The 26,259-nt window shown below is 54.6% G+C and overlaps 1 protein-coding gene across 3 annotated transcripts in view; it reads right to left on the bottom strand.

The window, feature by feature from the left end:
* The window catches only part of SEZ6 (seizure related 6 homolog), a 45,488-nt gene continuing 19,229 nt past the window's right edge, over positions 1 to 26,259 (bottom strand). For 2 of the 3 annotated variants that reach the window (XM_029212124.1, XM_029212122.1), the window contains exons 2-17: positions 24,053 to 24,718; positions 23,487 to 23,620; positions 12,925 to 13,120; positions 8,757 to 8,942; positions 5,530 to 5,698; positions 5,233 to 5,399; positions 4,461 to 4,655; positions 4,089 to 4,227; positions 3,781 to 3,977; positions 2,989 to 3,183; positions 2,415 to 2,606; positions 2,131 to 2,328; positions 1,814 to 1,852; positions 1,453 to 1,570; positions 1,266 to 1,368; positions 1 to 1,089 (exon numbers count right to left, since the gene is read on the bottom strand). In XM_029212124.1, the coding sequence (XP_029067957.1) occupies positions 1,057 to 1,089; positions 1,266 to 1,368; positions 1,453 to 1,570; positions 1,814 to 1,852; positions 2,131 to 2,328; positions 2,415 to 2,606; positions 2,989 to 3,183; positions 3,781 to 3,977; positions 4,089 to 4,227; positions 4,461 to 4,655; positions 5,233 to 5,399; positions 5,530 to 5,698; positions 8,757 to 8,942; positions 12,925 to 13,120; positions 23,487 to 23,620; positions 24,053 to 24,671 (2,880 nt within the window). In that variant the 5' untranslated portion in view covers positions 24,672 to 24,718 and the 3' untranslated portion in view covers positions 1 to 1,056. The remainder of the gene's footprint in view (positions 1,090 to 1,265; positions 1,369 to 1,452; positions 1,571 to 1,813; positions 1,853 to 2,130; positions 2,329 to 2,414; positions 2,607 to 2,988; positions 3,184 to 3,780; positions 3,978 to 4,088; positions 4,228 to 4,460; positions 4,656 to 5,232; positions 5,400 to 5,529; positions 5,699 to 8,756; positions 8,943 to 12,924; positions 13,121 to 23,486; positions 23,621 to 24,052; positions 24,719 to 26,259) is intronic. The other variant, XM_029212123.1, reaches the window with a different exon arrangement.

Raw genomic sequence — 26,259 nt, 5'->3', positions numbered from 1 at the left:
CAAAAACACCATTTTAATAAGGAAACAACAGAAATAGAAGATTGTTCTCTGGCTGGAGCCCAGGCGCCGTATAATACATTACATGTACAAAGTGGCCTGCAGCCAGCTTCTGGGCCTCTCCCTGGGACGCTCTGACCCCCTGTTCCATGCCAAATTCCTGGACCCTTTGACCTCTGCTCCTCTCCAGAATATGCCTGCCCACTCCCCTTATCCCAAAACGCAGTGGCCAGGAGGGAAGCCTGACAGGGGGCTGGGGTTGGGGGAGGGGCTAGTGGGAAAGAGGATGTTTTTAACAGCCAGACTGACATCAGGGGAAGGTCTCCCTCTCTTCAGGGTGCAGGGCTGCCAGGGGAGCAGTGGGGTGTCCTGCTTTGGTGTGGAGCATGAGTGGTGTGGCCTAGGGAAGCCCAACCTGAGCCTGGGGTAGAGTCCCTAAACCCTTTAGGATCCCTTAGAATTATTGCCTCCCCTAGAAAGGGATAGAAGGCAGAACTGACCATTCCCAGGGCCTTAGAGAAAGACTAGAGACCCCCCCCCCCAGGGGGCTGATGTCAGCATGTCAGGACTACCCAGAGGTCACTGTTGAGAGCAGTTTTGGCCACTGGTGATGGCCCTGTGAGGAGCACCCTGGCCCAGTTTCCGCCACCGTCAAGTTAACCCTGATGCAGGGCGCTACATGCCAGGGCTGGATGGCGGTCACGTGGAGAGAGGTGCTCCCGCTCTGCCTGTGAATTCCAGGCTGGAGGTCCAGGGCACGAAAGAGAGTCAGGAGAATGCTGGTTCTTGATGCCTGTGCCCCAGCTGTGTTCTGCCTAGAGGCAGATGCCCCTGACTTGGACCCAAGGAAGGGCCCTAAGTGGGCAGTGGTACCAAGAAAATAGGCCCTGGCGGGCATTGCAGGCGGGGAGAGCACAACTTTTTGAGGGATTGGTGGCATCTCTTCCTAGGTGGTATGTACAGGAGGTGGAGGGACAGCAGGAAGCTGGGAGCTCTGCTGCTGGGCTGTGAGGCAGGGCTGAGCCGGCTTCCCCAGGCTGCCCCACCTAGATGGAGACTTCATATTCTCTTGTCTCCTGCAAAGGAAAGAGACTGCTGGGAGTTGGAAACTTGTAAAATGTTCGTCAGTTCATAATCCACCTTCCCAAGGGAAAGGGAAAGGGAATGGGAAAGAGAGAGAGGGCTTGGCAGGACCCTTAGGGGTACCTGCCCAAGGGAGCATAGGATTGGGTCCTGATTAGGGTGTCAAGCCTGGTATGGGTACTTACTCCAGTCTCGTAAGTCGGATTGTCAAATGCTGACTCCACGGTGATGCGGTCATAAGGGCGGGGTCGTGTTCGGGGCAGCTGCAGGGGGCTTTTCCCCTGGAGCCTGTGTGGCAGAGAAGCCTGTGAGTCAGGAGTGCTGGGCAGGAGTGAGTCAGGGGTGCAGGGCAGGAAGGGAAGCCAGACTCACCTGGAGAAGTAGAGGTACACACCTCCCACCAAGAGCGCCATTGCCACCAGCGGCAAGAAGATGGCAGCTGCGATGTGAGCAGCATCCAGGGTGCTGGAGGCAGCAGGCGCCTTGGCAACTGAAAGCACAGAGGATGGGATTGGGGCAGAGGCCTGGGTCCCACATCCCCTCACCTCTGCCCAGGGGCATCCAGCCACCAGCTCCCTCTAGCTGGCTGGGGGCAGGGAAGGAGCTTTTTGCCCCGCTAGTCCCAGACCTCTCTCTTTCTCTGCCCTCCCTCCTCAGAGAACCCATGGCCTGGGAGCTGTGAGAACTAGGGGCAGGGAGATTATTTCCCTGGCCCTCAAGGTTGGGGGCTCACCATCCAGGCTGCGGCCGCTGTAGAAGCCATCCAGAGAGGCTGGAACAAGAGGGGAGGGCCAAGGGCAGTGGATGAGCCCAAAGAACCAAACCACTAAGGTAGGGAGTGGGCTGATCATGGGAAGGATTTGTCCAAGGAGAGCCCATCCCAGAATCTGTCTTGGTGTCACCAGGTCAGAAGGATCTGGCAGAGACTGGGGAGACCAAGAATAACAGGAAGGGGGCATGGGCAGGGGGTTCTGGTTCTCAGCACTTGACATCTTTGCCAGAGCAGCCCTATGGGCCAGGCAGAGGTTCCGGGGGTGGCAGGGCACTCACCAGCCCTACAGATGGGTGGGGGGTCACTCCAATGTGAGGGGTGTCCGGGCACACACTTAATGCTGGCCTGGCCCTTCAGCACGTAGCCAGGGGCACATGAGAAGTGGATAGTAGCCCCCGCTGGGTGCAGCTGCTTCTCAGGACTGCGGGCACCATTCTCGGGGGCACTGAGGCCGTGGCACGGCTTGAGATGTTCCACTGCAAAGCAGGCAGAGCCCAGTGAGGGTGCCAGGCCCCTAGCCTCCAGAGGCAGCATCTTCCCCTCCTCCTCATTTGAGACTTACAGAGACATTTGGGGGGCCGGTCGCTCCACTTGGGGCTGCTGGCTTGGCGGTCATGGCAGGTGAGGATGGCACTCCCCGTCAGCACAAAACCCTGGTCACAGATGTACTGCACAGTGGCCCCCACGGGAAACTTGGGGCTAGATATGAGGCGTCGGCTGTGCTCCACATCCCCAGGGTCATGGCAGGAAGTCACTATGGGTGGGGGGCGATGGGGGGAAGCAGCCCAAGTAGAACTCAGCAAAAGCCAGTCTACGCTGGCTTTGTTCCAAGTCAGCCAACATCTTTATGGCATATGGCTCCACCCCTATTTATTTGCCCCTACCATTTTGCTGGTGTATCTCCTCATTTGCCCCTTCCCATCCATCAGAGTCAACAAATACTGATTGGCCATATACCAGGAACGAAATACTCGGAGTACTTGGCGGATGACCCTATGAGAAAGTATTATCCCATTTCACAGATGAGGAAATTGAGGCTATGAATACCAGTTAATAATGGCTGGAGTCTGGGTCAGAATCCAGGAGAGAGGCTTGTAGGTTGCGCTGGGGAGAATATGGGGAACAGCTACACTCACCCCTCTGGCAGGAGGGCAGGTCCTCACTCCAGGTTAGGTCCCACTGGCACATGAGGACACTGGATCCCACCACCTGGTAGCCAGGATAGCACTGGTAAGTGACGACAGTGCCGTGTACCAGCTCAGGCTGCGACGGGCTCTTCCAGCCATTGGGGATCTCAGGCAGCTCTGGACACGTGTCATTACGGGGCACCTCTGGGGGCAGCAAGACGCAGGCCGTCAGCAGCACCAAAGGGACTGTGCTAGCCTCCCTGACCCTGAGGGCACTCCGGCTCCTGCCAGTTTGTCCTGGGCCTAGCCTGGCCTAGGCAGGCTCAGCGATTCATGCCTTCCTGCTCAAGGGCCCCTCCTTGCCTGTCCCTGGCATCATTCTGTCTCCTAGATTCCAAGGTTGTCACCTAAGCTTTGGCCTTACTTCCAGAAGCATGTTGGCCAATTCCTCAGGGATTGGCTAGGGTGGGGAAAATTGTCATTTCTGTCAAAGATTGTTAGAAAGGTAGAAACGAACACCTTTCCCCAGTTCCCTATTTCTGTTATGAGGTTCTTCCTGCTGTCTACCCAAATCCCTCCTGCTGCAGCGGAGGCCTGCTTCCTCTCACTGGGCCCTCAGGGAAGATGGAGAACAAGACTAGCTTCCTGAAGGTGATACCTGGAGTTTCCCAGCTTTCCCTCATCAGATAAGAGCACTCAGGCTCCTCATTGCCCTGGACTCTCTGACTTGCCATGGTTCGGGGTCTGCATCCTGGCATCCCTTTTCCCCCAGGCAGCAGGGTGGGGCAGGGGCAAGCTCACCAAAGAAGTGGATGACAAAGCCCTGCTGGTAGCCCAGCACTGAGGCCCCGGGGTCCGACTGGAACTGTATGGTGACGTCAGCCATGGAGGTAAAGAGCTTGAAGTGGCCATGGGGCCCAGAGTACTGGCCCAGGACCCGGGCTGTCAGGTCATCCCCATCGTAGAAGGTAAGCACGTCACCAGGGCCTATGCGCAGCCTGTGGAGGAGGACTGTCAAGGAGGGTGGGCCCGGGGACCCCAGGACGGGCTGGGTGAGAGATGTCCCCAGAGCTCAGGAGGTAGCTTGGCCGAGCCCCGTGGGCACTCACACTCGGACGTCCAGCATGATGCGCTTGTCTTCCTCCACATGCACGCCCCAGATGCAGTCCTGCCCACGGCCGTAGGGCTCTGGCCAGTTGGGGGAGAGCACCACGCCGGCCGAGTCTGTGATCTCCCCACTGCACACAGCTGGAAGGCAGAGGAGGCGCATCCCCTCCGCGTTCCCCCCAGTGCCATGTCCTGGAGCTGCCACCGGCCCACAGGAGTGCCTACCCACTGCTTGGAGCCCCCCACCTCCTCCTCAGGGGGAAGCTTGAATCACACATGTCAGAGGGCCCTTGTGGTCCCAGGCCCTGTGGCTGGCTCCCTGGTGCCCACCCTGCTCCCTGCCCTGGCAGGCCCATCTACTGGTGTCTACTGACCTCGGCAAGCAGGCTCTGTCTCATTCCATTGGGGGTCATGAGGGTCAACGCACTCAATGATGATGGAGCCCTGCTCCAGGGTGTAGCCAGGGTCGCAGCTGAACTCCACGGTGGTACCCACGGGGTAGGAGGGTGCGCTGCTGCTGAAGTTGCCGTATTTGACAAAGGGCTCATAGCAATGGCCTTGCTGGAAGGCTGCAAACCACAGGGCCCAGCCCAGCTCAGCCTCGACTGGAGCAAACACAGGGGGGCAGTTGTCTGCCTACTTCCCTCCCCAAGGCCTTTCTCTTCCTGACTGCAGATGTATGTCTGAGGTTTGGAGCAGAGGGCAGGGACAGCCCAGAGCATCCATCCCGATTGCGTTCAGGAGGCCATCTTGATTACCATTGTATTCCCAGTGCCTAGTTTGTGCTTAGTACACAGAGGGTGCTCAATAAATGTTTTTTGAATAATGAACACATGCATGCATGAGTGGTGCTAGGATGTCTCTTGTAGCAATTCTCCTTCCCTAAGGGTTGGGGCCATTTTTGTTCTTCAAACTCTAGAGAATTCATTCTCTTGGACCAGAGGTCCTGGGTCCAGGCAGGGGTCTCCTGGAAAGATGGAGTAGAATCCTGGACTTCGGGAGAGGGGTAGGGAGAGGGGACCTGGGTGGCAGGTGAGCAAGGGCTGAGTTGGAAGGCGTGATAGTGGAATGGAGGCGGGGGGGGGTGTGTGAGAAGAGACCCCAGGCTCAAGACCCCCACCCCCAGTTAGGTCCCAGCAGACGCACCCTCGTAGCGCAGGGCCATGCCTGCAGCCGCACCACTGCTGTCAGTGCTGAGCTCCACGAAGAGGTGCCGGCCGGAGCTGAGCAGGCCCTCCACGGGCAGGTACTCCACCTCGTAGGAGTCATACACCGGCGGGGCCTCCGCGTGGCCCCCATCACGGATGATGAGCCTGCCGGGAGAGCGGCAGCCACGTGGCTGGTCGCTGAGTCGAGTGGGCTGAGGCCCCAGGCTTGGGTACCATTCCTCCAGCAGCGTATTACCAGGCCAGGCACTGCTACCCCACCAGGATACCCCCTCACCTGTCGTCATCCTCTGCCAGGGAAACCTTCTCAAAGTGCAGGTGCAGACGCTGGCCCTCGGGAGCCTCAAGCAGCCAGTGGCAGGTGAGGTTGATGCTGTAGTTGCCCGGGAAGCCGGGAGAGACGATACGGCCCGTGGTGGCATTGCGGATCACTCCACCGCAGGAAGCTGTGAGACAGGGGTGGGACGGTGGGCTGGGCTGGCCAGTGGGATCCTAGACAGCCTAACAAGCCTCTCTGCCCATCCCAGCTCTGTACCTTCTGCACGGGCCAGCAGGGAGCTTGCTTTCATGGCCCTGAAGGTCAATCCTTTGCCCCTGCGACCCTGCTCCAGGCAGCCGACCTCCTAACCTTTCACACCTCTGTTATTCTTCATGTGCAACTCCCTTGGCTAAGGTAGATCTTCCATTGCCTAGCCGTGTGGCCCTGGATAAGTCACTTACCCTCTCTGCTGACTCCTCTGGGAGGCCGTCCCTGATTTCCCCTGCCCAGGTGAACTTTACTAATACCCCTTGCCAGGGCATACCTGCTGCAGGGTATATCCAACCTTCTTGGGTATATCTGCTGTCTCTACCTCACGTCACTTTCTTAAACCAGTTATTATTGGATATGTCCCTTACCGAGGCCCCCTTGGGCAGGAACCAAGTCTTTTCAGGCCAGGCACAGAGTTGGTATTCAATGTTTGTTGAATAAAATGAGTGAATGGATATTAAAAAAGAGAGTGGGACTAGATCAGGGATGACAAACACCTGGTATGCATGCCATCCACCTCCAAATCTTGTGCCCTTAGCAGGCATTGCTAGCCAGGCGATGGTCTTGAACGCTGTCTGAAACAGCATCACTACCACTGTCATTTCTGGGCTGACCCCTTAGGGCCTTTCCAGCACTGGTCCCTCTGGCCTGGGACCGTCCTCTCTTCCTAAGCAGAGGCTTAGCAGCTCTCCCATCCCCATCATTGAGGGCTGCTGAGTTACTTGGCCACGGGCTCCTGGCAGTTAGATGGGGCCAGAGAAGGAGTCTCAGGCAACAGGAGTGTGGCTGGTTTCAGGCAGTGCTTTCCTCTCCTGGACACGCAGCTCTGGACCAGCTCTCAGAGACCAGGCTGCCATGGCCAAGACCCAGTGCCTTTGTCTCCAAGTGTTCAAGACTGAAGAATATTTTAACCTAATAAAGCTCTCGGGGAAGGAGTTGTGGTGAGTTTCTTCTCCGCTTCTTTGCAGAGGGGGCAGACTCACCTTTCTGCTTGGTCTCAGAACGGAACTGCCCTTCAAATCTGATCATGCCCCATCCTCCACTTAAATTCCTCAGTGGCTCCCTATTACCCTCAGGATAAAGTCCAGGCTCAAGAGGGTGTTCAAGCCCTTTATAAACCACTCTCTCTTGACTCAGCGTCAGCCCTTCCCCGTACACCCTCTTCTTCAGGTGCACCTCACCATGTCCTCACGACAGTGTGCTGCTTCATGCCTCCGCATCTTTGCAGGTGCTGTTCCAGGAATCCACTCCACTTCCCTGAGCCCTAACATGCCTGTCATCCTTCCCTGCCTTCTCCTTGGGAAGCTTTCCTTGTCTCCTTCCTCATTTTGGAGACGCTCTCCCTCCCTTGGATCCCCACTGTGCCCTGAGTTCCCCCCATCACAGCTCCATCTGCACTGAACTTCCTGAGCTGCTTTCCAGTCTTCCCACCAGACAGAGAGCTCCTTGAGGGCAGAGCCTGTGTCTGGCTTATTCACCTCTGCTTATACCTGGCACCTAGAAAGAGTTTATAGAATGAAATAAGTATCAAAAACCCAAGCTGCCTTTCACGCTGCAAACTAAACATTCCATCTCCCTTCTGCCAACAAGCCCCACTCCACTGGCAGCAATCTCAGACTCCCTGATCACCCAGGGCCAGAACCTGGGAGTCCCCTCCTTCCCCCCCATTCCCTCATCAGTGACTCTGGAAACACTTCCCTCCTCTTCATTCCCGAAGTCATTGTCTAAGTTCAAACCGTCTTGCCTGGCTGGCTGCCTAGCCTCCAGACACCACCCGGCTGTCTCTCCTGAGGAATAGTTCTGAGCCCCTCCCTCCCCATCTCACAAAATTTCAACAGCTCCCCACCCAGTGTCTTGGCCTGACATTCAAGGCCCTCCCACTGCCCCCTCCACATGTCTCAGGCCTCAGGCAAACCTGGCTGTTTTCTGTGTCCCTAAATCCTCCCTCACCTTCTCACCTCTGTGTCACTGCCCACATTGTTCCCTCCACTGAAATGTCCAAAGACTTCCCTGGTGGCGCAGTGGTTAAGAATCCGCCTGCCAAGGCAGGAGTCACGGGTTCGAGCCCTGGTCTGGGAAGATCCCACATGCCGTGGAGCAACTAAGCCCGTGTGCCACAACTACGGAGCCCATGTGCCACAACTACTGAAGCCTGCACGCCTATAGCCCGTGCTCTGCAACAAGAAGCCACAGCAATGAGAAGCCCGCGCACCACAACAAAGAGTAGCCCCCGCTCGCCGCAACTAGAGAGAGCCCACGTGCATCCACGAAGACCCAACACAGCCAAAAATAAAAAAATAAAAAATAAATAAATTTAAAAAATCAGTTACTATAATTTACCACATCAACAGATCAAAGGAAAAATCATATGATCATCTAAATAACAGCTGTATGAATAGTTAATACAACTCAACACTCATTAAAAAAAAAAAAAAAAAGAAATGTCAAACCTTCAATGCTTACTTCCCCTAGGAAGCCTCCTAAGTACCCAGCTAAGAATGATGGCTTCCCCCTATCCCAGGTCACTCTGTCTCTTCACTGGTACTTTTGTTTTTTGTTTTTTGACTGTGCAGCTTGCTGGATCTTAGTTCCCCGACCAGGGATCGAACGTGGGCCCACAGCAGTGAAAGCACTGAGTCCTAACCACTGGACCGCCAGGGAATTCCCTCTTCATTGGTACTTTTAACTTCCTGCTCTGGAAGCTGGTGACCCATGTACTTTCTTTCACTCCCATTTCCTGGAACTGTGCGCTCCCTGAAGGCACAGTCTCTGTTTAATTCTGCTCTGTATACCTGTGGTGCCTCCATACAGTAAGTGCTCAATAAGTGCAGGTTGGGTGAATGCCGCTGATGTGTGTGGCCATTTTCTGGCTTCCTTATGGAGAGCAAATGAAGGTGCCAGACAGCAACAGAGAGCAGGAATGAGCCCCCCACCTCACTCCCCTGTTCAGCTCTGAGTCCCCTGGGGCTACTCACCAATGCAGACAGGCTCCTGAGAATCCCATAAGGGCTGGGTGGCGTTGAGACAGGTAAGGAGCCTGGCACCCTTCAGCTGGTAGCCAGTGGCACAGTGGAAGCGGGCACTACCTCCTGGGTGGAGGCTGGTGACAGTCACGGCTCCATAAGCTGGACGTCGGGGAAAGTGGCAGCTCAGGAGATAGGCTGCAGAGAGAGAATGGGTGATGTGTGTGTGTGTGTGTGTGTGTGTGTGTGTGTGTGTGTGTGTGTGTTGAGTGGGCTGAGTCATAGCCAGGGCAAAAGGGGCCTGCCCCAGCCTGCCTTGAGGTGTCAGAGGAAGCATCAGGAATTCCAGAAGAGACTCTGATCCCCTCCCCAGAAGGTGCCAGTGATATTTCTGGCAGCCTGGGCTGGTTACTGGAGCAAGTACAGAGGTGGAAGTTGGAGCCTTGGGTTCTGGTCCAAGCTTTCTGACACTTTAGGCAAGTTACTTTGCCTTTCTGTGTCCTAGTTTCCTCATTTGTTAAATGAGGTTCAAAATGCCAGCCCACTTACAGGGATATTGTGAGAATAAATGAGATAGTGTTTTATTCAGCTTGGTATCCCTGGAACCAAGAAATGTTTATTGAATGACTTGTAGATGTGAAAGAACTTGAAATAGAGAAAAGCCTATACTGATGTAAAGTACTGATATTATGTTTCCTATAGGGGACAAATATGAATTACAGCAGGAAACACTTAAGTCAGAGACAGTAAAAGCTTTCCCAGTATTCACTGAGAAATGCTAAAAAGCTTGATGGCAAGGGCTGTGGACTTTTTAAAAACAGGATGGGTCGAGGGTGGCAAGGCAGGACACGCCTTCAAGGAAGTTGTGGGAGGGACAAGTTGCCCTGGGAAACTTGGTAACTTTTAGAACTGTCATACCAAGTATGACCGAATGGTGGCAGCAAATCCTATTAAAAAAAAAAAACCGGCCAATCCCAATCGAGTGCCAAACTGGGGCCTTAGCTAAAAATAGGGGTCAGGGCTTGGGTCTGAGAGGTGGTCAAGGAGAGGGGCTGAGTGAAGAGTCTGAGCTATAGTCTGCAAACCCTCGGAGGTGGTGGGAGAGATGAGGACCGTCTAGACTGAGGAACCACTCGTGGGTCTTGGGGTGGAGGAGGCCCACCCTTACTGATGGTACTAGGTGGATAGGAAGAAAGGTCCAGGCAGGGACTCTACAAGCCTCTGTGTGCCTTTGTATGAATATAAGAAAAGGCTGCCTCTGGGCAGACGAGGGTCCAGACACAAGTTTTGTGATTTTCACCTGTCCTGGTCTTAGTTACTAGGTCTGTGAAAGGGGGAGATGATTCCTCCTCATCCGTCTCTCACAGAGTTCTTAAAAGAATGGCCAATGAGTGACTGCTTGTTATTGGTAGTCAGTATGGGGCAGTGCTTAGGAGGTGGGCTCTGATGTCAGACTGCCTGGGTTTGAAGACAGGCTCCCCTACTTGCTGTGCCACTTTGGGCAAGTTACATAACTTCTCTGTGCCTCAGTTTCCTTGTTTACCCACCCATTTGGAGTTTGCATCCAATGTTGTTACATGAGAGGTTAAGTGAGAGGATATATGTGCAGTGTCTGGCACAGAACAAATACTGCACACACCAGCTCGCTGTTATTGTTTGTAAGTTTGATTAATAAAAGCACCTCTCATCTGCATGCACCTTCCAGCCTCTAAAGTGCCTTCACACTCTTCTTACTTGATGTCTACAACATGCTTAGGAGGAAGTTAGGGGTTATTAACTCACCTTCAGGTGAGGAAAACCAAGGTTCAGAGAGACTGAGGGACTTGCCCTGACCACATAGTCAGTAAGTGGTAGAGTGGGTGCTTGAAACTCCTGGCCCTAGAGCCCACTGCTTTATATCTCCTCTTTCCCACCTGCTTTCCCACATGAAGTAGAAACCTGGGCTCAGGAGTCAGAGAAACCTGAGAGTAATAATGAAGGCTGTCTTGGGTGGTTGTTCAGGGCGGCCACTCACAATGATCTGGGGAGAAACCCCAGGCTGGGATGGGATGGGACACTCTACCCAGAATGGAGGGGGGAGTGACACTGAGGGCAGTCTAGGTCATGAGCCAGAGGTCGTGCTCAGCACTTGTACTTCCATCTTCCCCATGAGTTCTTATCACAGTTCTGGGAAGGGAGGTCCCCCATTTCACAGGTTAGGAAATTGGCCTGGGATGAGGTGAGAGCAGGAGGCTGGGGGCGGACAATGAAGCCCCCAGACTCCATGGTGGGTAAAGTGCCACTTCCCAAGACGAGCTTCCTCCTGTTGCCATGACGACTGTTCCCGGGGAGGCTGCATCACTGAATTCTGTTGAGCTATTTTCTCCCTGGCATCTGTTTCTGGGGCCAAGTCCAGTGCCAGGAATATTCAGGAGGGAGGAGGGGGATGCCTGGCAGGACATTCTACTTCCTCACCCTGCCTGAGGTTGTGGGAGGGGAGTTGGAATTTGGTTCTGCAGATGAGGGCCCAACCTTATGATCTCCAACATTATCTTGGATAGCTCTGACAGGGGTGTGGGTACAGGGCCCCTCACCCCCTCTTCTGGCACCCTCTTTCTCCAGCCCAGGGAGACGCGCGTATGAGCACATGCTCCTGTTCCCATCTCTGGGATCAGGGCTAATTACAGCCTATAATTAGGGGAATTACACTCATTAAGGAAAGAGCTGATCATTGACAAAAACTGGGCGAGGAGGGAGGGCTTCTGGGAACTGAGAAAGAGGCAGGACTGGGCCAGCTTTCCCAGCCCCTCCTTGGGGTCTGCACCCCTCGCCAGGCCTCCAACTCGCTGCCTTTCAGCCACCTTTGTCTGGCCCAACAGAGAGAAGGTCTGGGGGTTTGTGCAAAGGAATTTGCAGCAAGAGAGAAGGTTACCGTGGTATGATTATGCCCACTGCTAGGGAGGATTGATGAGCCGTTAGGGAGGCTGGTCGGGCTGCCTAGACGCTCACCCTTGCCTCAGCTGGCCCCTTGCCTCTGACAAGCCCCTGGCCAGCCCCTGATGGCCACCAGGCTCCCTGTTGCCACACCAGATTGCTCCCTCAGTTTAGGTGGAGAGGCCAGGAAGGGGTGAGTACTCCTTAGGGGAGGGGTCCAAGTATCCCCATCTCCAGAGGAGTGATTGTGGCTCCTGGCAGGGCTGCGGAAGTGGTCCCTGACAATGCAAGCCAATTGTTCATGTCAATCATTTCCCCATTAGCACTCCCCAGTCTGAACTGGTTACCTTGTCACAGCAGTGCAAGGGATCAAGAAGACTTTGGGGAAGAAGGGGCCAACAGGGATACCGATGGGAAAGCGATAGAGTCCCAAACCCCTTTTCCTCCCTTTCCCATCCTACTAGCTCTTTAACATAGTTCCGGTTTCTTTCTGGATGTGTGCTAAGCCCTTGACATGCACCATTTTGTTTCATCCCTACCATGACTTTGTGGAGTAGGTGTTTTGGACTCATTTTACAACAGAGGAAAAGGAGGGTTAGAGAGGTCAAATGACTTGTCCAAGGTCAATAGCCAGTGGGAAGGAGATTCAGACACAGATGTGCCCATATCCTGAGTCTGTGATTTTCCTATTACATCATGCCACTCTCCTATTTCCAGCGGTGTTCTGAGCTGACTGGGACATGGCCAGGTGAGGCAGTTCAGGAAGGCCAGGTTGGTAGCTAAGGACCTTTAGATGGTCACTATCAAGCCCCTTTGACCTCGACCCCCTTGCATTTGGGGAGAGGCCTTCTATTGTTACTGCCTGTTAGGTGTCTGCCTCCTGAGGAGATTCTGAACTCCTTGAGGGCAAGGACTTGGCTGGATCTTAATACTGCCAGTCTCTAGCACGGGCCTCGCAAGGAGCAGATGCCTAGGATAAGTTTACTGACTGAATGAATGAATGAGTGGCAAGGGACACAGCTGGGGCTGCCTGATCCCGTGTCAGTCCCCCTTTGAGACCAGTTCTCTGCAGGGTGGTAGGTGGAGCAGGGAAGGTCCTGGAGGTATCAGTTGGGCAATACTCACCTCCAGTTGTACAGAGCTTCCCTGGGCAACTGAGTTGTATGTTACTAGTCTCTCCATGTTTCCCCCAGGCTGTAACAGCACCAGAGATCCCCAGGAGGGCAGCCAGTCTGGGCTGGTATTTTCCTCAGCTACCCAGGCCTACCTTGGTAGTAGAAATGGAAGGTGCCAGGCCCAGCGGGTGGTGGGAGGCTCTGGAACCTCAGGGCCGCTTGGTGGGTGGGGCTGCGGATGACGTGGCCCCTCAGCAGGAAAGACTGGTTGGCCAGGGGCAAGGGGTCAGGCCCCCCGAGGCCCTCCACAGTTATTGTCTCCCCTTCTCGGAGACTGATGTTCTGGACCTGTCCATAGAATAAACAGAGCAAAGCAGAAGAGTCAGGCTTCTTTTTGCTGATTGAGCCCTGCTGCCCTCAGGCTCCTGCAGGCCAGGGGCATGGCCAATCCTCAGTGCCCCTTGGGCATTGGAGCCCCCCGCCCTGAGCTAGGCACTTCAGTGCAGGAAGAGCCCATTTTACCTTCCCAGTAACCCTGTGAAATGGGACCTGAAGTTCAGAGATATCAAGTAAATTATCCAAGGTCACGTAGAGATTAGCACAAGTGGGATTTGTAAACACGTCTGTTTCCAAAGCTTTTCAGCTACACCAAATGCTTCCTGTCCCTTCAAGCTCTAGGCTCAGTTTTCTCATTGGTAAGGTGGGGATGCAGTTGGTGTGTTGAACTAGATGGCCGAGGGCCTGGCCAGCGAGGTGGGCTCTTAAACATCAGCTTCCCCTGAACATCCTCTGTTGTCCTCTCACACCCAGCCTGCCTCAAACTGAGCACCCCCTTCCCCCAGCTGGCAGCTCCCCTGGCTCCCCAGCTCAGGGAATGACCTTACCATCCATCTGCAGGCCCAAGTTAGAAACTGGCATCTCTCCTCCTCCCTTATACCCCACATCAAATCCGTCATTCCTTCCTGTCAACTGGCCCCCAACTCTGTTCACTGCCCTTCATCCCCGCTGCTACCTCCCCCGTCCTCGCTGTTATTGCTCACCTAGACCTTCGCAGCAGCCTCCTGCCAGCCTCCCTGCCTGCAGGGCTTAACCCACTTCTCCCTCCACCTCATATTCTCTGAACTGCAGCCAGTGAATAGCCCTGATATGTTGCTGCTCATGGTGCTTCCTTATTTAAATCATCCGTGGCTCTCCAGTGAGCCCACAAAGACCATAGTATCTAGTCCAGACTCCTTGCTGTGGCCCTCGAGGCCCTGCCCAACTTGGCCTCTGCTGACTGCTCAGCCTAGCCTTATGCCACGCCCCTCCACGTGCCAGCCACCCTTCTGTTCTCTCTTCTCTGGGCCTCTTTTTCCAGTCCTTTCCTCTGGCGGTCACAGGCCCCTCTGCCACCACCCCAACACCCTTAGACCTTCAATCCCTGGAGCATCCTCTGGGCTCCATGCCTTCATTCAACAAGGATTGGACAGCAACAGACTCTGCCCAGAGGGGAAGTGTTAGTGTGGCCTGGTAAAGGAGCACTGGATTGGGAGCCCAGAGGTCTGGGACCTAGTCCTAACCATGTGATCTTGGACAAGTATGCCGACTATTTGAGCTTCATTTTCTCCATCATATAAAATGCCTAGTGTGAATCTTTGCTACTCAGAATGTGGTCCCTGGGCCAGCAGCATCAGCACCACCGGGGAGCTTGTTAGAAATGCAGAAGCTCAGACCCCACCTAAGATCTACTAAATCATCCTTTGCATTTTTTTTTTTTATATCTCTGATTTTTTCTTTCTCTCTTTTTAAAATTAATTAATTAATTGATTTTTGGCCGTGTTGGGTCTTCGGTGCTGCTCGCGGGCTTTCTCTAGTTGCGGCGAGCGGGGGCTTCTCTTGTTGCGGAGCACGGGCTCTAGGCGCGCGGGCTTCAGTAGTTGTGACACACGGGCTCTAGAGTGCAGGCTCAGTAGCTGTGGCGCACGGGCTTAGTTGCTTCAAGGGATGTGGGATCTTCCCGGCCAGGGCTCGAACCCGTGTCCCCTGCATTGGCAGGCAGGTTCTAAACCACTGCGCCACCAGGGAAGTCCTCATCCTTTGCATTTTAACAAGGTGATTCCGAAGCATTGATCTACATGGTTTCCAAGGTCCTTACTATGTTGCTCTGAGGTAGGACCTTCACAGATTATCCTCCTGGGCTAGTTAAGTGGCATCCAGTGAGTTACCAAATCCTTCCTAATCTTATCTCCCAAATATTTCAGTTGATTCCTCCTCTCCATCCCTCTGTCTCTATCTTGGCTCTGATTACCTACCACCCTCCCCCCCACCCATTGTTCCTCACCTGGCCTTCACCCCTCCCATCCCCAACTCATCTCCCTGGCCCTGGCTGTCTCAAGATTGGACCATGTCTCTCTCCTACCCAAACCCTGTTGGTGACTTCAGATTGTACACAGGAAGAGGTCCAAACTTCCCAGCTCACAGTTGGCCTCAGCAGCTATGCCAGCCTCTTATCTTCACTGCAGCCACAGGCTGTGCCTCACTCCCCTCCTCTGGGCATTTGCATATGCAGGATCCAGCCCAGGGAATGCCTTCCGTTTTTTCCTCTCCTGCTGAAGCTACTCATTCTTTCAGGTCTCAGGGCCACCGTCCTCTGCCTCCCAAGCCAGGCCAGTCAGTTCCTTTACTTCAGGCCTCTCTACCGTCTGTCTCTCTTATAAAGCCTAAAGGTAGCATTTTGGGTCACAATGCCCTCTTCGCTGGCCAGTTGCAATAAAGATGTGTGGAAAGGGTGAATGTGCGGGTCGCTAGAGGTACATTCCTTGCAGATTTCTGTAAACTGAGAAGCACAGAGCACGCTGAGCCCAGCCAGGTCCAAAGACACAGCTGCGCTAGGCTCTGGGCCCCTCAGACTGTGGGTGGTGAGAGCATACGTGCCCTGCAGACTCCCCTGCCTGGGAGAAAAGGCCTAGGGAATCTTTGGGGCTGAAGAGAAAACTCAAGGCAGGGTGCTGGGGCAGATGTGCAGCCTCTCCATGAGGAGCTCCCCTCCAGGGCACATTTGGGTGGAGGCTGCTGGACCATCTGCCAGGGACATTCCTCAGGGAATTCCTGCAGCAGGCGGAGGCTGGATGAGGTCCCCTCAAACTTGGAGATTCTGTGATTCTAGAGTTGGGCAAACAAGACACACACACGTGGAATCTGTAATTATCGAGAGATGCCAGGCAGCATATAATCCTGCCTTAAGTGGGACTGAATGCTTGCAGCAGGAATCCTCTAGCGGGGAGTGGAGGGGTTGCAGGCTCAGGGAGAGCACGTGGAGCAGGTGGGGCTGAGAGCGCCTCACGGGGCAGGGCCGGCCTGGGAGGAGGAGAAAGGGAGGACATAACCGCAGGGAAATTACTAATGAAGTGAAGGCGGAGAAGTAGACGTGAAGTTAGCATTTTTCCTAGTTCCCACAAACACCCTTTTGACCCCTATCTTCCAGCTCCTGACCCTGCTTTTTAGCCAGCAACAGTGGCAACAGCAATAACAACAATTACCATTCACAGAGCGCCTACAATGTGTCAAGCCTTGTACTATTTACAGATATTTCATCCTCACCAGAATTCTGTAAGGTGGGTGGTAAAATCCCCTTAAGTAAACAGAGGCTGGGAGAGGCTAAGGTCACACAGGTGTTAAGTAGCAGAGCCTGGCCTTGCTGGAGGCAAAGGCAGCTCCCTTCCTCCTAACCTCATGGGGGTGTCACCTGCAGACAGATTTCTAGACATCTTTATTCCTGGGTCCCAGGTCCGCCAGGTTTAGCAGGGAGGTGGTTTTTGGCCACACTGGGCTTTTTTCAAGATGTTGAGCCATCTTTCCCCCCAGAAGCCCGTAAAGCTGAGAAAACTGGGAGCTGAGACCTCTGTCCCCCTCCAATCTGGGGAAGGCATGGGCCCTCAAAGCTGGCCTGGTGGCAGGGGTTGCCATGAGAGCATGGAATGGAGTGGGCCTGATTACTTGGGGCTCTTATCCAGAAGGTACTCTATTCTCACAACGGCTGTCTATGCAGCGCTAGTCCCTTGGGTTTCAAGCACCCACTTGCAGGCCTGCCACAGTGGCCAGATGTAATTTGTCACTTGTTTGAGGGACAGGCCTGACAGGGGCCAGACAGGGCTTGGTGTTAGGCAAGGGGGGTGATGAAGTCTTGATGTAATTTGCAGGCATCTGAAGGGCTCAGGAGACAGATTGAAATGTCAGCTCTGCTCACGAGGGCTGTCTTCCCACACCCCTAGCCAGTGACAAGAGGGGAGCTGGGGATCAGGCTGGGGAAGACAGAAGCAGAGGGAGCTGAGTACAATTCCCACAGGACTCTGGGCTGTCTAACGCTGCCCAGCTTCCAGCAGACCAGGGGTCAGTTCAAGGAAGGAAATATGGCTGCTTTGAGGGGGTTGATCCCTTCCTGGATGGGAGGTGGGGAGGATTCAGGTTGCCCTCTGCCAACCCCAGACCATCAGCCTTGACTGGCCTGTCTGTCCCCATGGAAGCTGCCAGTCGGTCTCTAGGACATGCTCTAATGGTGCGACTCATAGACAGGATGGTGCCACAAGTCCTTGCACACAATCATCTTAGTACAACCCTGCACAGGCCATGAGCTCAGGGATGACTTGTGTGTAAGCCCCTCCCCCAGTACCTGAGTCCCACTCCCAGAAGCTGACCACGGCCCCTGTTCCACTGCACTCTCCTGATCACCGACACCTGTGTGTGTACTCTGACATAAACCCACCGCATGCACACAACTCCCTCAAACACATGACCTGGCACACATGCCCACACATACATGTGCTCCCTCACTCCAACAGTAGTAGAATCACAATTCTTCCCATGAGATCCTTTACAGTTTTCAAAGCTCTTTCACACCCATTATCCTCACAGATCTCACAAAACCTCAATAAGGGAGGCAGGGCAGGCTGTGTTTACCTCCAGTCTATAGAGAAGGGAACCTCGTAATCAGAGAAGTTGAGAGCTCCTCTTTGGGTCACACTGTAAATCCAAGGCAAAGCCAAGACTCCAGGCCAGGACTCCTGATTCCTGGTCCAGTGCTTTGTCTTCATGCAAGCATCCCAGGCCTCTCCCCCGAAACTGGGAGAATTCCAGATGGGGTTCCTAGAGGAGCAGGCAGGGCTGGGCTAAGAAAAGGGGCTGGGGATTTGGGGATGGAGTTCTCCAACTGTTCCCAACTGAACTCTCTTTCTGCAACAGGACAATCTTCTGGGCCAAGGGAAGAATAGGGGCTCTTGAGTCCTGGATCAACTCCCAGCTCCATCATCGACTAGTTGATAGGCCCTTGGGCAAGTCACATGACACCTCTGAACCCCAGTTTCATCTGTGAAATGGGATAATCACACCCGCCTCATGGGGTTGTAAGGGTTAAGTTAGATCCCACCTGTACGGGGCTCAGCACAGAGTGGGCACAGCATGAGCAGTCCTCTTTCCCGTTTTTGGAGAGACCTGGGCCCCACCCAGGCTGTGGACCCACCTCACCTCAGGTCTGCCAGGGCTCTGCCTGGGAGGCACTGTACCTGGGAGCCACCCTCTCCCTAGCCCAGATTCTGAGCTGCTAGGGTCAAGGGTCTGAGATACCACTGCCATTCTGAGCTATGAGGGAGCTTCCCACCCAGAAAAGGAGCCATACTCAGAGGGACTGGCTGGGAGGAGCCTTTTGCATCACCTGGTTCAACCTCCTTTAACAGAAAGGGAAACAGGCCCAGAGAAGGCCAGGGGCTTAGCCCAGTGACTGAGAGATGGGCTGCAGAACCAGGACTGGAACCCCACTTTCAGTTTCTGTGCTCTATGTGACAGCTTCTATGCTCTTGTCTTAACTGATGCTTGTCTACAAACACTTATGGGGTAGGGTCTGCTTTAGGGAGGGGAAGAGGGGCCTAAATCCTTGGGGCTAGACCTGTTTGCTCCCTTGTGACCCCCCCTCAGATAAGCCTTCTAGGAGCCAAGAAAGAGGAGCTGGCTGAGAAATCTCACCCCCCTGACCCACCACCCTACTCCTGCGTCCATATCAGGCCTGGCCCTGACCTGGCCTAGAAGGGTAGGGTGTTCTGGTTATCAAACTGGCAGCTGGCCTGGCATGGGAGAGCAGTGTTCCAATGGGGCCATCTGGGGCACTAGGGCAGGGACTGTGGGCAGCTGTGTCCAGGCTCCAGATGGTACAGAGAGCAGCCAAGCCAAGATGGGGCTGGCAGCGGGAAGGTTCTTGGAATGCCAAGCACAGTGAGAGACATGAGCCAGGCCCAGAAAGGCCTGGAGCTCTCAGGGGAGCTGGCTGCCTGGAGAGGAAATGGGACCCTCATGGGCCATGGGGCCCATGCCCACCCACCCTGAAGGGTCTTCTCTGGATCTCTCTAGAAAGAGCCTAGCCCAGTGTCCAATCCCCAGCTGAAATAGGCAAGCCTCTTCCCATCACAGAGGGCTGGCCCTGGCCTTCTTCCTACGGGCAGCACAGACCCTCGGCCTCAGAAGGCACAGATAGCTGCAGCATCCTGAGGGGAGGTGGGGGCCAGGGATGAAGCAGGTTATGAGGGGCTGTGGTCTAAGCCATGGAGAGATGGGCTGTTAGGGATTCTGGAGCCCCTGAGGCTGTTCCTCACAAGGAGGGGATTGAGAGGGTCTTGCCCAGGGGCCCAGCCTTCAGCCAGAGCCGTGGCCACATGGCAGGGGTGCAGCGTGGTGTCAGGCTGACCTGCCCAGGAGTGAGATTTTTGGGTCTTTAAGATGTTCCGGACTTCCCTGGTGGTCCACTGGTTAAGACTCCGCACTTCCAATGCGGGGGACTCAGGTTCGATCCCTGGTTGGGGAACTAGGATCCCACACGCCGCGTGGTATGGCCAAAACGAAAAACAAAAAAAGTTCCTCTCCTCCCATGGTTCCTCCAGTCCCCCTTGCCTGGATTCCATCCCTTCCACCTACCCTGAGCCATCCCTGTGAATTCACGGAAGGGCAGGCAGGGGCTTACCCATGATGGGAAGAAGCCACAAGCCCTCCCCAAGCCTGAAGGAGCAGTGGGCAGCCTCCTGGGCATTCCAGCTGTCTCATCGGTCTTGCCCCCAGTGCACAGCGTGGCCTGGCCCAACCGCCAGCCCTGGGCAGGAGGGCACTGCACTCAGGCCTAGCCTCTGGCAGGAGTGCAATCCAGAAGCCATTAAGCCCACCTCCTGCTCCTAGGCAATAAGGTCACCCGTTCAAAACTGCCTGGGCAGGCTTCAAGGGCCAGTCTGCCTTACCTGCTGCTTTCCAGCTGAGGCTTGGCTGCTGGCCTCTCATCCTTCAGGCTTCAGAGCAGGTATCATCACCTCTGCGGAGCCTTCTCTGACCCCCCCTGGCCCCCCCATGGTGGAGTGTGCCCTATCCTGGAATTCCTACCGTCCTCTGTGCTTCCCACTCCTATCCCCAACAGCACTGTGCATTCTGTGGTCATCATTTTTTTTCTTTTTTGGGGTCACCATTTATGATTTCTGTCTCCCTCACTAACTGTGAAGATCCATGTCTCCAGTGCCCAGTACAGAGCCTGGCACATAGTAATTGCTCAATCTGTACTTGTGGAACAAATTCACTCATCAAAAAACATTAGTTAGGGCTTCCCTGGTGGCGCAGTGGTTAAGAATCCGCCTGCCAATGCAGGGGACACAGGTTCGAGCCCTGGTCTGGGAGGATCCCACATGCCGTGGAGCAACTAAGCCCGTGCGCCACAACTACTGAGCCTGCGCTCTGGAGCCCGTGAGCCACAATTACTGAAGCCTGCGCACCTAGAGCCTATGCTTCACAATAAGAGAAGCCACCACAGTGAGAAGCCCGTGCACTGCAACAAAGAGTAGTCCCCGCTCGCCGCAACTAGAGAACACCCGCGCACAGCTACGAAGACCCAATGCAGCCAAACATAAATAAATAAATAAATTAATTAAAAAAACAAAACATTAGTTAATGATTAACGGAGTGACCTTGGGCAATTCCCTTTCCTTCATGGCCTCAGTTTTTCAACTACCCATTGGGTATTGGTCTGCAGTGTCATTAATTCTTTAGGTCCCCAAGTGGCCTGTGTGGTGTGGCCAGGAGGCTTAGATAGGAGCAGAGGTTGCTGGAACTGGCCATGGAAGAACCTTAAACCCTGCTTCAGCCCTGATGATTCTGTCCCTCCCCACCCAGCCCTCCCTGCCATGGCCTCAGGTGCTCTCCAGCCATCAGGGCCGACAGGGTCCCCAAGGACTCTGCCCAGTGGTGGTACGGTAGAGGGCGGGGCCCTCATCTGCCTGCTATGTTTCCTGACAGCAATCCAGGGCTGTGGCAGGTCTTCCTCTCAAGGTTGCCTGGTAACGGCTTTTACATTTGATAAAAAAAAATGTGGCAGAACCAGACAACAGACACGGGGCTTCCGGGGCTTCCGGGGGCTTCCATGAGAGGGTGGGTATCCAGGGTGGGGCTTGTGCCTGGGCCAGGGCCAGGGCAGGCAGAGGCAGCATCTTGCCTCATTGTGGAGAGAATGGGCCCGGCCCATTCTTCGGGACTGGGCCTGGCCTGGCCTAGTGGGCGTCGGTGGGGATGGTAGGCTTGGGGGTAGAACCAGCCCAGGCCTGCAGAGGGGCAGCCAGCCTGGCATCTGCCCCCTCCCACCCCCTTCCCCACACCTGCAGCTGGTGCCTTCCACCTGGTGAGCCACAGCCAGTGCCACCACTCATTAGGTGATGATTTTACATTAATTACCTTAATTAAGCGGCACTGAGTGCTAATGGCTTGAGGTGGGGTGGCTGTTCCTAATTACCCTCCCAGTCAGACCAGAGCGAGGGGCACAGGGCTTGACAGAACAGGAGCAAACAGTTAGAGAAAGAAGGGGAGGGGCCCACCAGTGCTGGGAGAATGTCCCCCTCCGCAGGGCCTGGCTCAGAGACCTGGACCTGACATTCCCAGAGGGCAGGGCTGAGGGTGCTGCCCCGGGACAGATGAGCTAGCTTTAGGCCCAGATCCAGGGGCTTCGGGATGCGTGGGGAGCAGGCCGGGAACGGGGGATAGGCAGAGCTGTCCTCTTCCCTGGACTCCTCCTCTGCCCCTTCCCTGGGCTCCTCAGTCACCGCCCTGATTCCCTCAACTGGGCTGAATGCCTCTCCTCTCCACCTCCATTCAGTCTCCAGAGTCACATTAAATGTCACCTCATTCCTCCCCACCTCCATTCATTTGTCCACTCATTCAGTCAGCCCATGGAGAACCCAGTCTGGGCCGTGTACACCAAGGCACCCCTCAAGGAGCTTACAGTCTAGCTGGGGAGATGACAGCTATAAACAGACCCATAGGAGACAGCGTGATGAGCGAGGATGGGGGATGCCCCAGGCTTTGGGGATCAGGAGAGAATTCCCAGAAAAAGTGATGCCAGGGTTGAGTCCTAGGGGAGGAGATAGGAGGATGACTCTTCCATGCAAAGGGACCAGTAGGTGAAACCGGGGCTTGTGGGGAAAGTGCGCTTGACCCATTCCCTTAGCTGCAAGCCGTTTAGTGCAAAGCAGGAGTAGAGAACAAGGGAAGAAGTGGCTAGAGATGGGCCCAGAGGCACTGGCCTTGATTTAGAGGCCCTTGGGGGAGATGTGGGAGGTAGGATCAATTTCATTTGAGAAAAATGACTGCAGTGTGGGTGGAGGATGGTAATGGGGGCAAGCGTGAGTGGAGTGACCAGTGAGGCATCCACTACAGCATCAGGGGACGGATGACAGAGGCTGGACCACGTGGGGGTTGGGATAGAGGGGGAGCAGCAGGTAGATCTGAGTCTGGGGGAGTGTCATGGTGATAGAACTTGGGCATCAGGGAGCTGGTGGAACAGGGAGAGGGAAGGGCCAAGGTGCCTCTAGTCACCCAGCTCCAGGGATGCCATCTACAATGCACCGTGGTGGCCCTGCTCTAGGTTTCTGACTGGTTGGGGTCAGTCTCTGAGGACAGGAGTAGGGTGGCAAGCATGTTTGGGGGAACAAAAAGGAAGAGTTGGGTTTGGGGCCTGTGGAGGTGGTGGAGCCTGTGGAACAGCCATGAGGACCTGCAGGCTCAGGTTTGGGGATTAAGAGGGAGCCTTAATGCCAAGGGAGGGATGAGATGGCCCAGGAAGGTAGGGGGCAGGGGGCTGGGCACTAGGTCTGGCTCTCCCAGCAGCTGGTCACCTTTGATGCTGTGGCCATGTCTTTCTTCCCACCTCTGCATCCCAGGAGCCAGCACAGGGCCTGGCCCAGAGGAGCTACTCAGGGAGTATTTGCTGAAGGGAAAGAGTAAGTGAATACATGAGCGAGTGAATATATGAGTGAGTGAGGCTCCACGGCTCTCACAGGTCCAACAAGGCCACCCTGGGTTCTTTCAACTCAGACGCATGGATTCAGATGCTCACCCAATCCCGTGCCCATCGAGGCTAGAGCCCCTCCTCAGGCTCTCCTGAGCTCCTGATTAAACCCTTGGGGGAAGAGGATAGGCACACGTGCTTCTCCAGCAGCCCCTCTCAGCCTAGGCATCGCTGCGCGGGAGCAGGAACCTCTTCACTCCCTGAGGCGCAGGGCAGAATCCAACCATGTTTTAGGCCCACTGCCCAGTCCTGGCCCTAGGTCCCTGTCCAACTGCTGACCCTGCACATCTCTACCCAATCCCCCGCCCCCATGGCCAGCACCTTTCCGGAAAGATAACACACTAGCCCCAGTTCTGCCCCTGCCGAATCCAGGTCACTCACCTTGATTTCCACACCGTAGCCAGGATAGACGGAGATGTAGTAGAAACAGTCCAGGCCGACATCAAGGGGTGAGCTGGGGGCTGTGGGGGAGTCCAGAGAGCCCTCTGGGCCTGAGAAATTCCAGCTACAAGGGCCTGGGAGGCAGGAGGAGACATAAGGCTAAACCCAGCTCTGGCAAAGTGGATCCAACTATGGCTGACCTGTGTGTGTTTGTGTGTGTGCGTGTGTGTGGGTGTGTGTGGTGAAGCTCACCCCTTGGGAGGTCTACTACCCTGTTAAAAGCAGGGGACCCCTTTCTCTTGAGCACCTACTGTGTGCAATCTTATTTCAGTTCTTGGCAGTGGCTCAATGAGGTAGGTCTTATTGCCGTTTTACAGATGAGGCTCAGGGAGGTGAGATAAAATTTCTAAGGTCTGCTGTAGTTGCTTCCAATCAGGATTTGAAGCTGGGTCTGTCTGGTTCCCAAGGGCAAGGCAGGCCAGTGCAGTGACAGAGAGGGAGGAATTCAGGGGCCCCTCAGCTCCCCCATTCGCATCTCTAGATCTGCAAGCCCTCAAGTAGCTGACCTGGTGGCTGGACTGTGGTGATGGTGGTGGTGATGATGGTGCTGGTGGTGGCGGTCTCGTCATCTCCTGAAGCCGTAGAGGTGGTGACGGTCCCCTCAATCCCAAGCCCTGTGGTCTGCGACATGACCTCTGGAGCCCAGGGCCTGCCTACGTCTCCAGGACCTTCTCGGGTCGGAGTCCATGCCCTGCTAGGGGGTGTAGTATTGGGCCTCTCTGCTGGGCCTGGGGTGGGCATTGCCATACTGGGCCCTGGAGGTAGGGGAGCTGTGATATGAAGTGCAGAGGGCTCTGACTCCAGGCTCCAGGGTCCTTCCCTGGACTGGGGCTGAGTAGGTGCTGCCACGATGGCTGGAGTGGGGCTGGTGAAGACGGGGCGGCTGTCCTGCTTGGCCAGAAGGGGAAGGGGACTCGGGGTGTATGGTGTAGGTGGGTCAGGCCGGAAGGGCTGTGCTGGCCTCAGCTCTGCCTTCCCCTCCTCCAACCCCTCTTGTAGGAATTCCTCGAGCAGGGGGTGGTGGTTAAGCAGCTTCAGGGTAGGGGCCGTTGTGACAAAGTGGATGCCTCGTTCTGGCTGCTCAGGTGTGGGGTTCACTGTCAGCTCCCCATCCGTCTCCTCCATGCCTGGGGCCTGCTCTTCCCCCACTGTAGGGGCCTCCGAGGAAAGTCCTGAAATAGTAACAGATGATCAGAGGTTCTCCTCCTGCCCCACAGTGAGCAGCATCACACCTAGTCCAGGCAGTAGGAGACCCACCTCTCTTTTTTTTTTTTTTGCGGTACGCAGGCCTCTCACTGCTGTGGCCTCTCCCATTGCGGAGCACAGGTTCCGGACACGCAGGCTCAGCGGCCATGGCTCACGGGCCCAGCCGCTCCGCGGCATGTGGGATCTTCCCGGACCGGGGCACGAACCTGTGTCCCCTGCATTGGCAGGCAGACTCTCAACCACTGCGCCACCAGGGAAGCCCCCACCTCTCTTTTAACATAGAGCCTTGGGGAGTGTCCTCATGGTTGAAAATCATGGAGCTATAGAATTTTAGAGCTGGAAGTGAGATGATATCACATACTTTAAGGATGGCACATGAGATATCCCTTCTCCTCCAACACCAGAGGTGGACATTACTAATCTATCATTGCACTATTTCCTGGCTGTTCTCAGATTCGGCCTCAGAATCCTTCTCAACACAGCACTCTAGGCAGCCATGCCTGATACCTCAGACCAACATGACGAACAAATATTTCTCATCCCTAACGTAGCTCAAAGGCCTTATTTTACCAATGACGAAACAAGGTCAAAGAAAGGAAATGACTTGCTCAAAGTCAACGACCAGGTAATTGAAGACGGGAGATGACACCCTTAGCAAGAGTGCCATCCCCCACCAGTGTGACTTTTCTGCCTGAGATTACAGGGCATTGCATTCAAGTTCACTTTCTGTTCTCAATGAACCTGGTCATTAGTCTCAGGAAATGCTTCATATATTTGGATTCCTTCACGGACACATGACGACATTTTTGTTGGGGTCCCATTATGCCCTATTTCTCTCACTTTTCAGAAAATAATTTCTTTTGTCTCTCTCTCTCTCTTTTTTGTCCTTCTACAAAAGCTAAACTCTGGAGTAAGGCAGATGTAAACTCTGGAGTAAGGCAGATGTAGCTTCAAATCCATCACCATGGGACTGTGTGACCTTGGGCAAATAACAAACTCCCCGAACCTTATTTTTCTCATCTGTAAAATAGGGTTCCTTTTATAGGATTAACTGAGATAATATTACTTCCCTTTCCCATTTGCTGTGCCTCTCTGAATTTTCTTTATCTTTCTTTTGACACAAGCCAGGGGCCATCTAGGGCAGGATCTAAAGTAGGGTCATCTGCATGCTACAAGCCCCTCCTCCCCCAATCCATGGTAGACATTATTAACCAATTTTGGTTATTTCTTGCTGAGGCCACATGGGGCTTCAGAATCCTTCTTAACACAGTTATCCAGGCAGCCACTACCAATTGATTAGATAGGCTATGGAAGAAGAAACTTATTTGCTGTTACTGGTCTGAGGTTGCTATGCTGTTGATTGCATTGACTTATTTAAACACACAGCTGAAGAGATGATGCATATTCTGCCTGTGGCCCACTAGGCTCCCCAGATCCTTGACTGCCAGAAAAAGGTCAATGGATGCTGGCTCCAGATTCACTTCACATAGAATTTTGCCAGTTTGGA

This window comes from Monodon monoceros, unplaced genomic scaffold (assembly GCF_005190385.1).
Source record: "Monodon monoceros isolate NGI ecotype Baffin Bay Population unplaced genomic scaffold, NGI_Narwhal_1 Super_Scaffold_9, whole genome shotgun sequence".
NCBI lineage: Eukaryota > Metazoa > Chordata > Mammalia > Artiodactyla > Monodontidae > Monodon > Monodon monoceros.
Note: the sequence above shows the minus strand (reverse complement) of the source record. Positions and strands in the feature narration are given on the sequence as shown.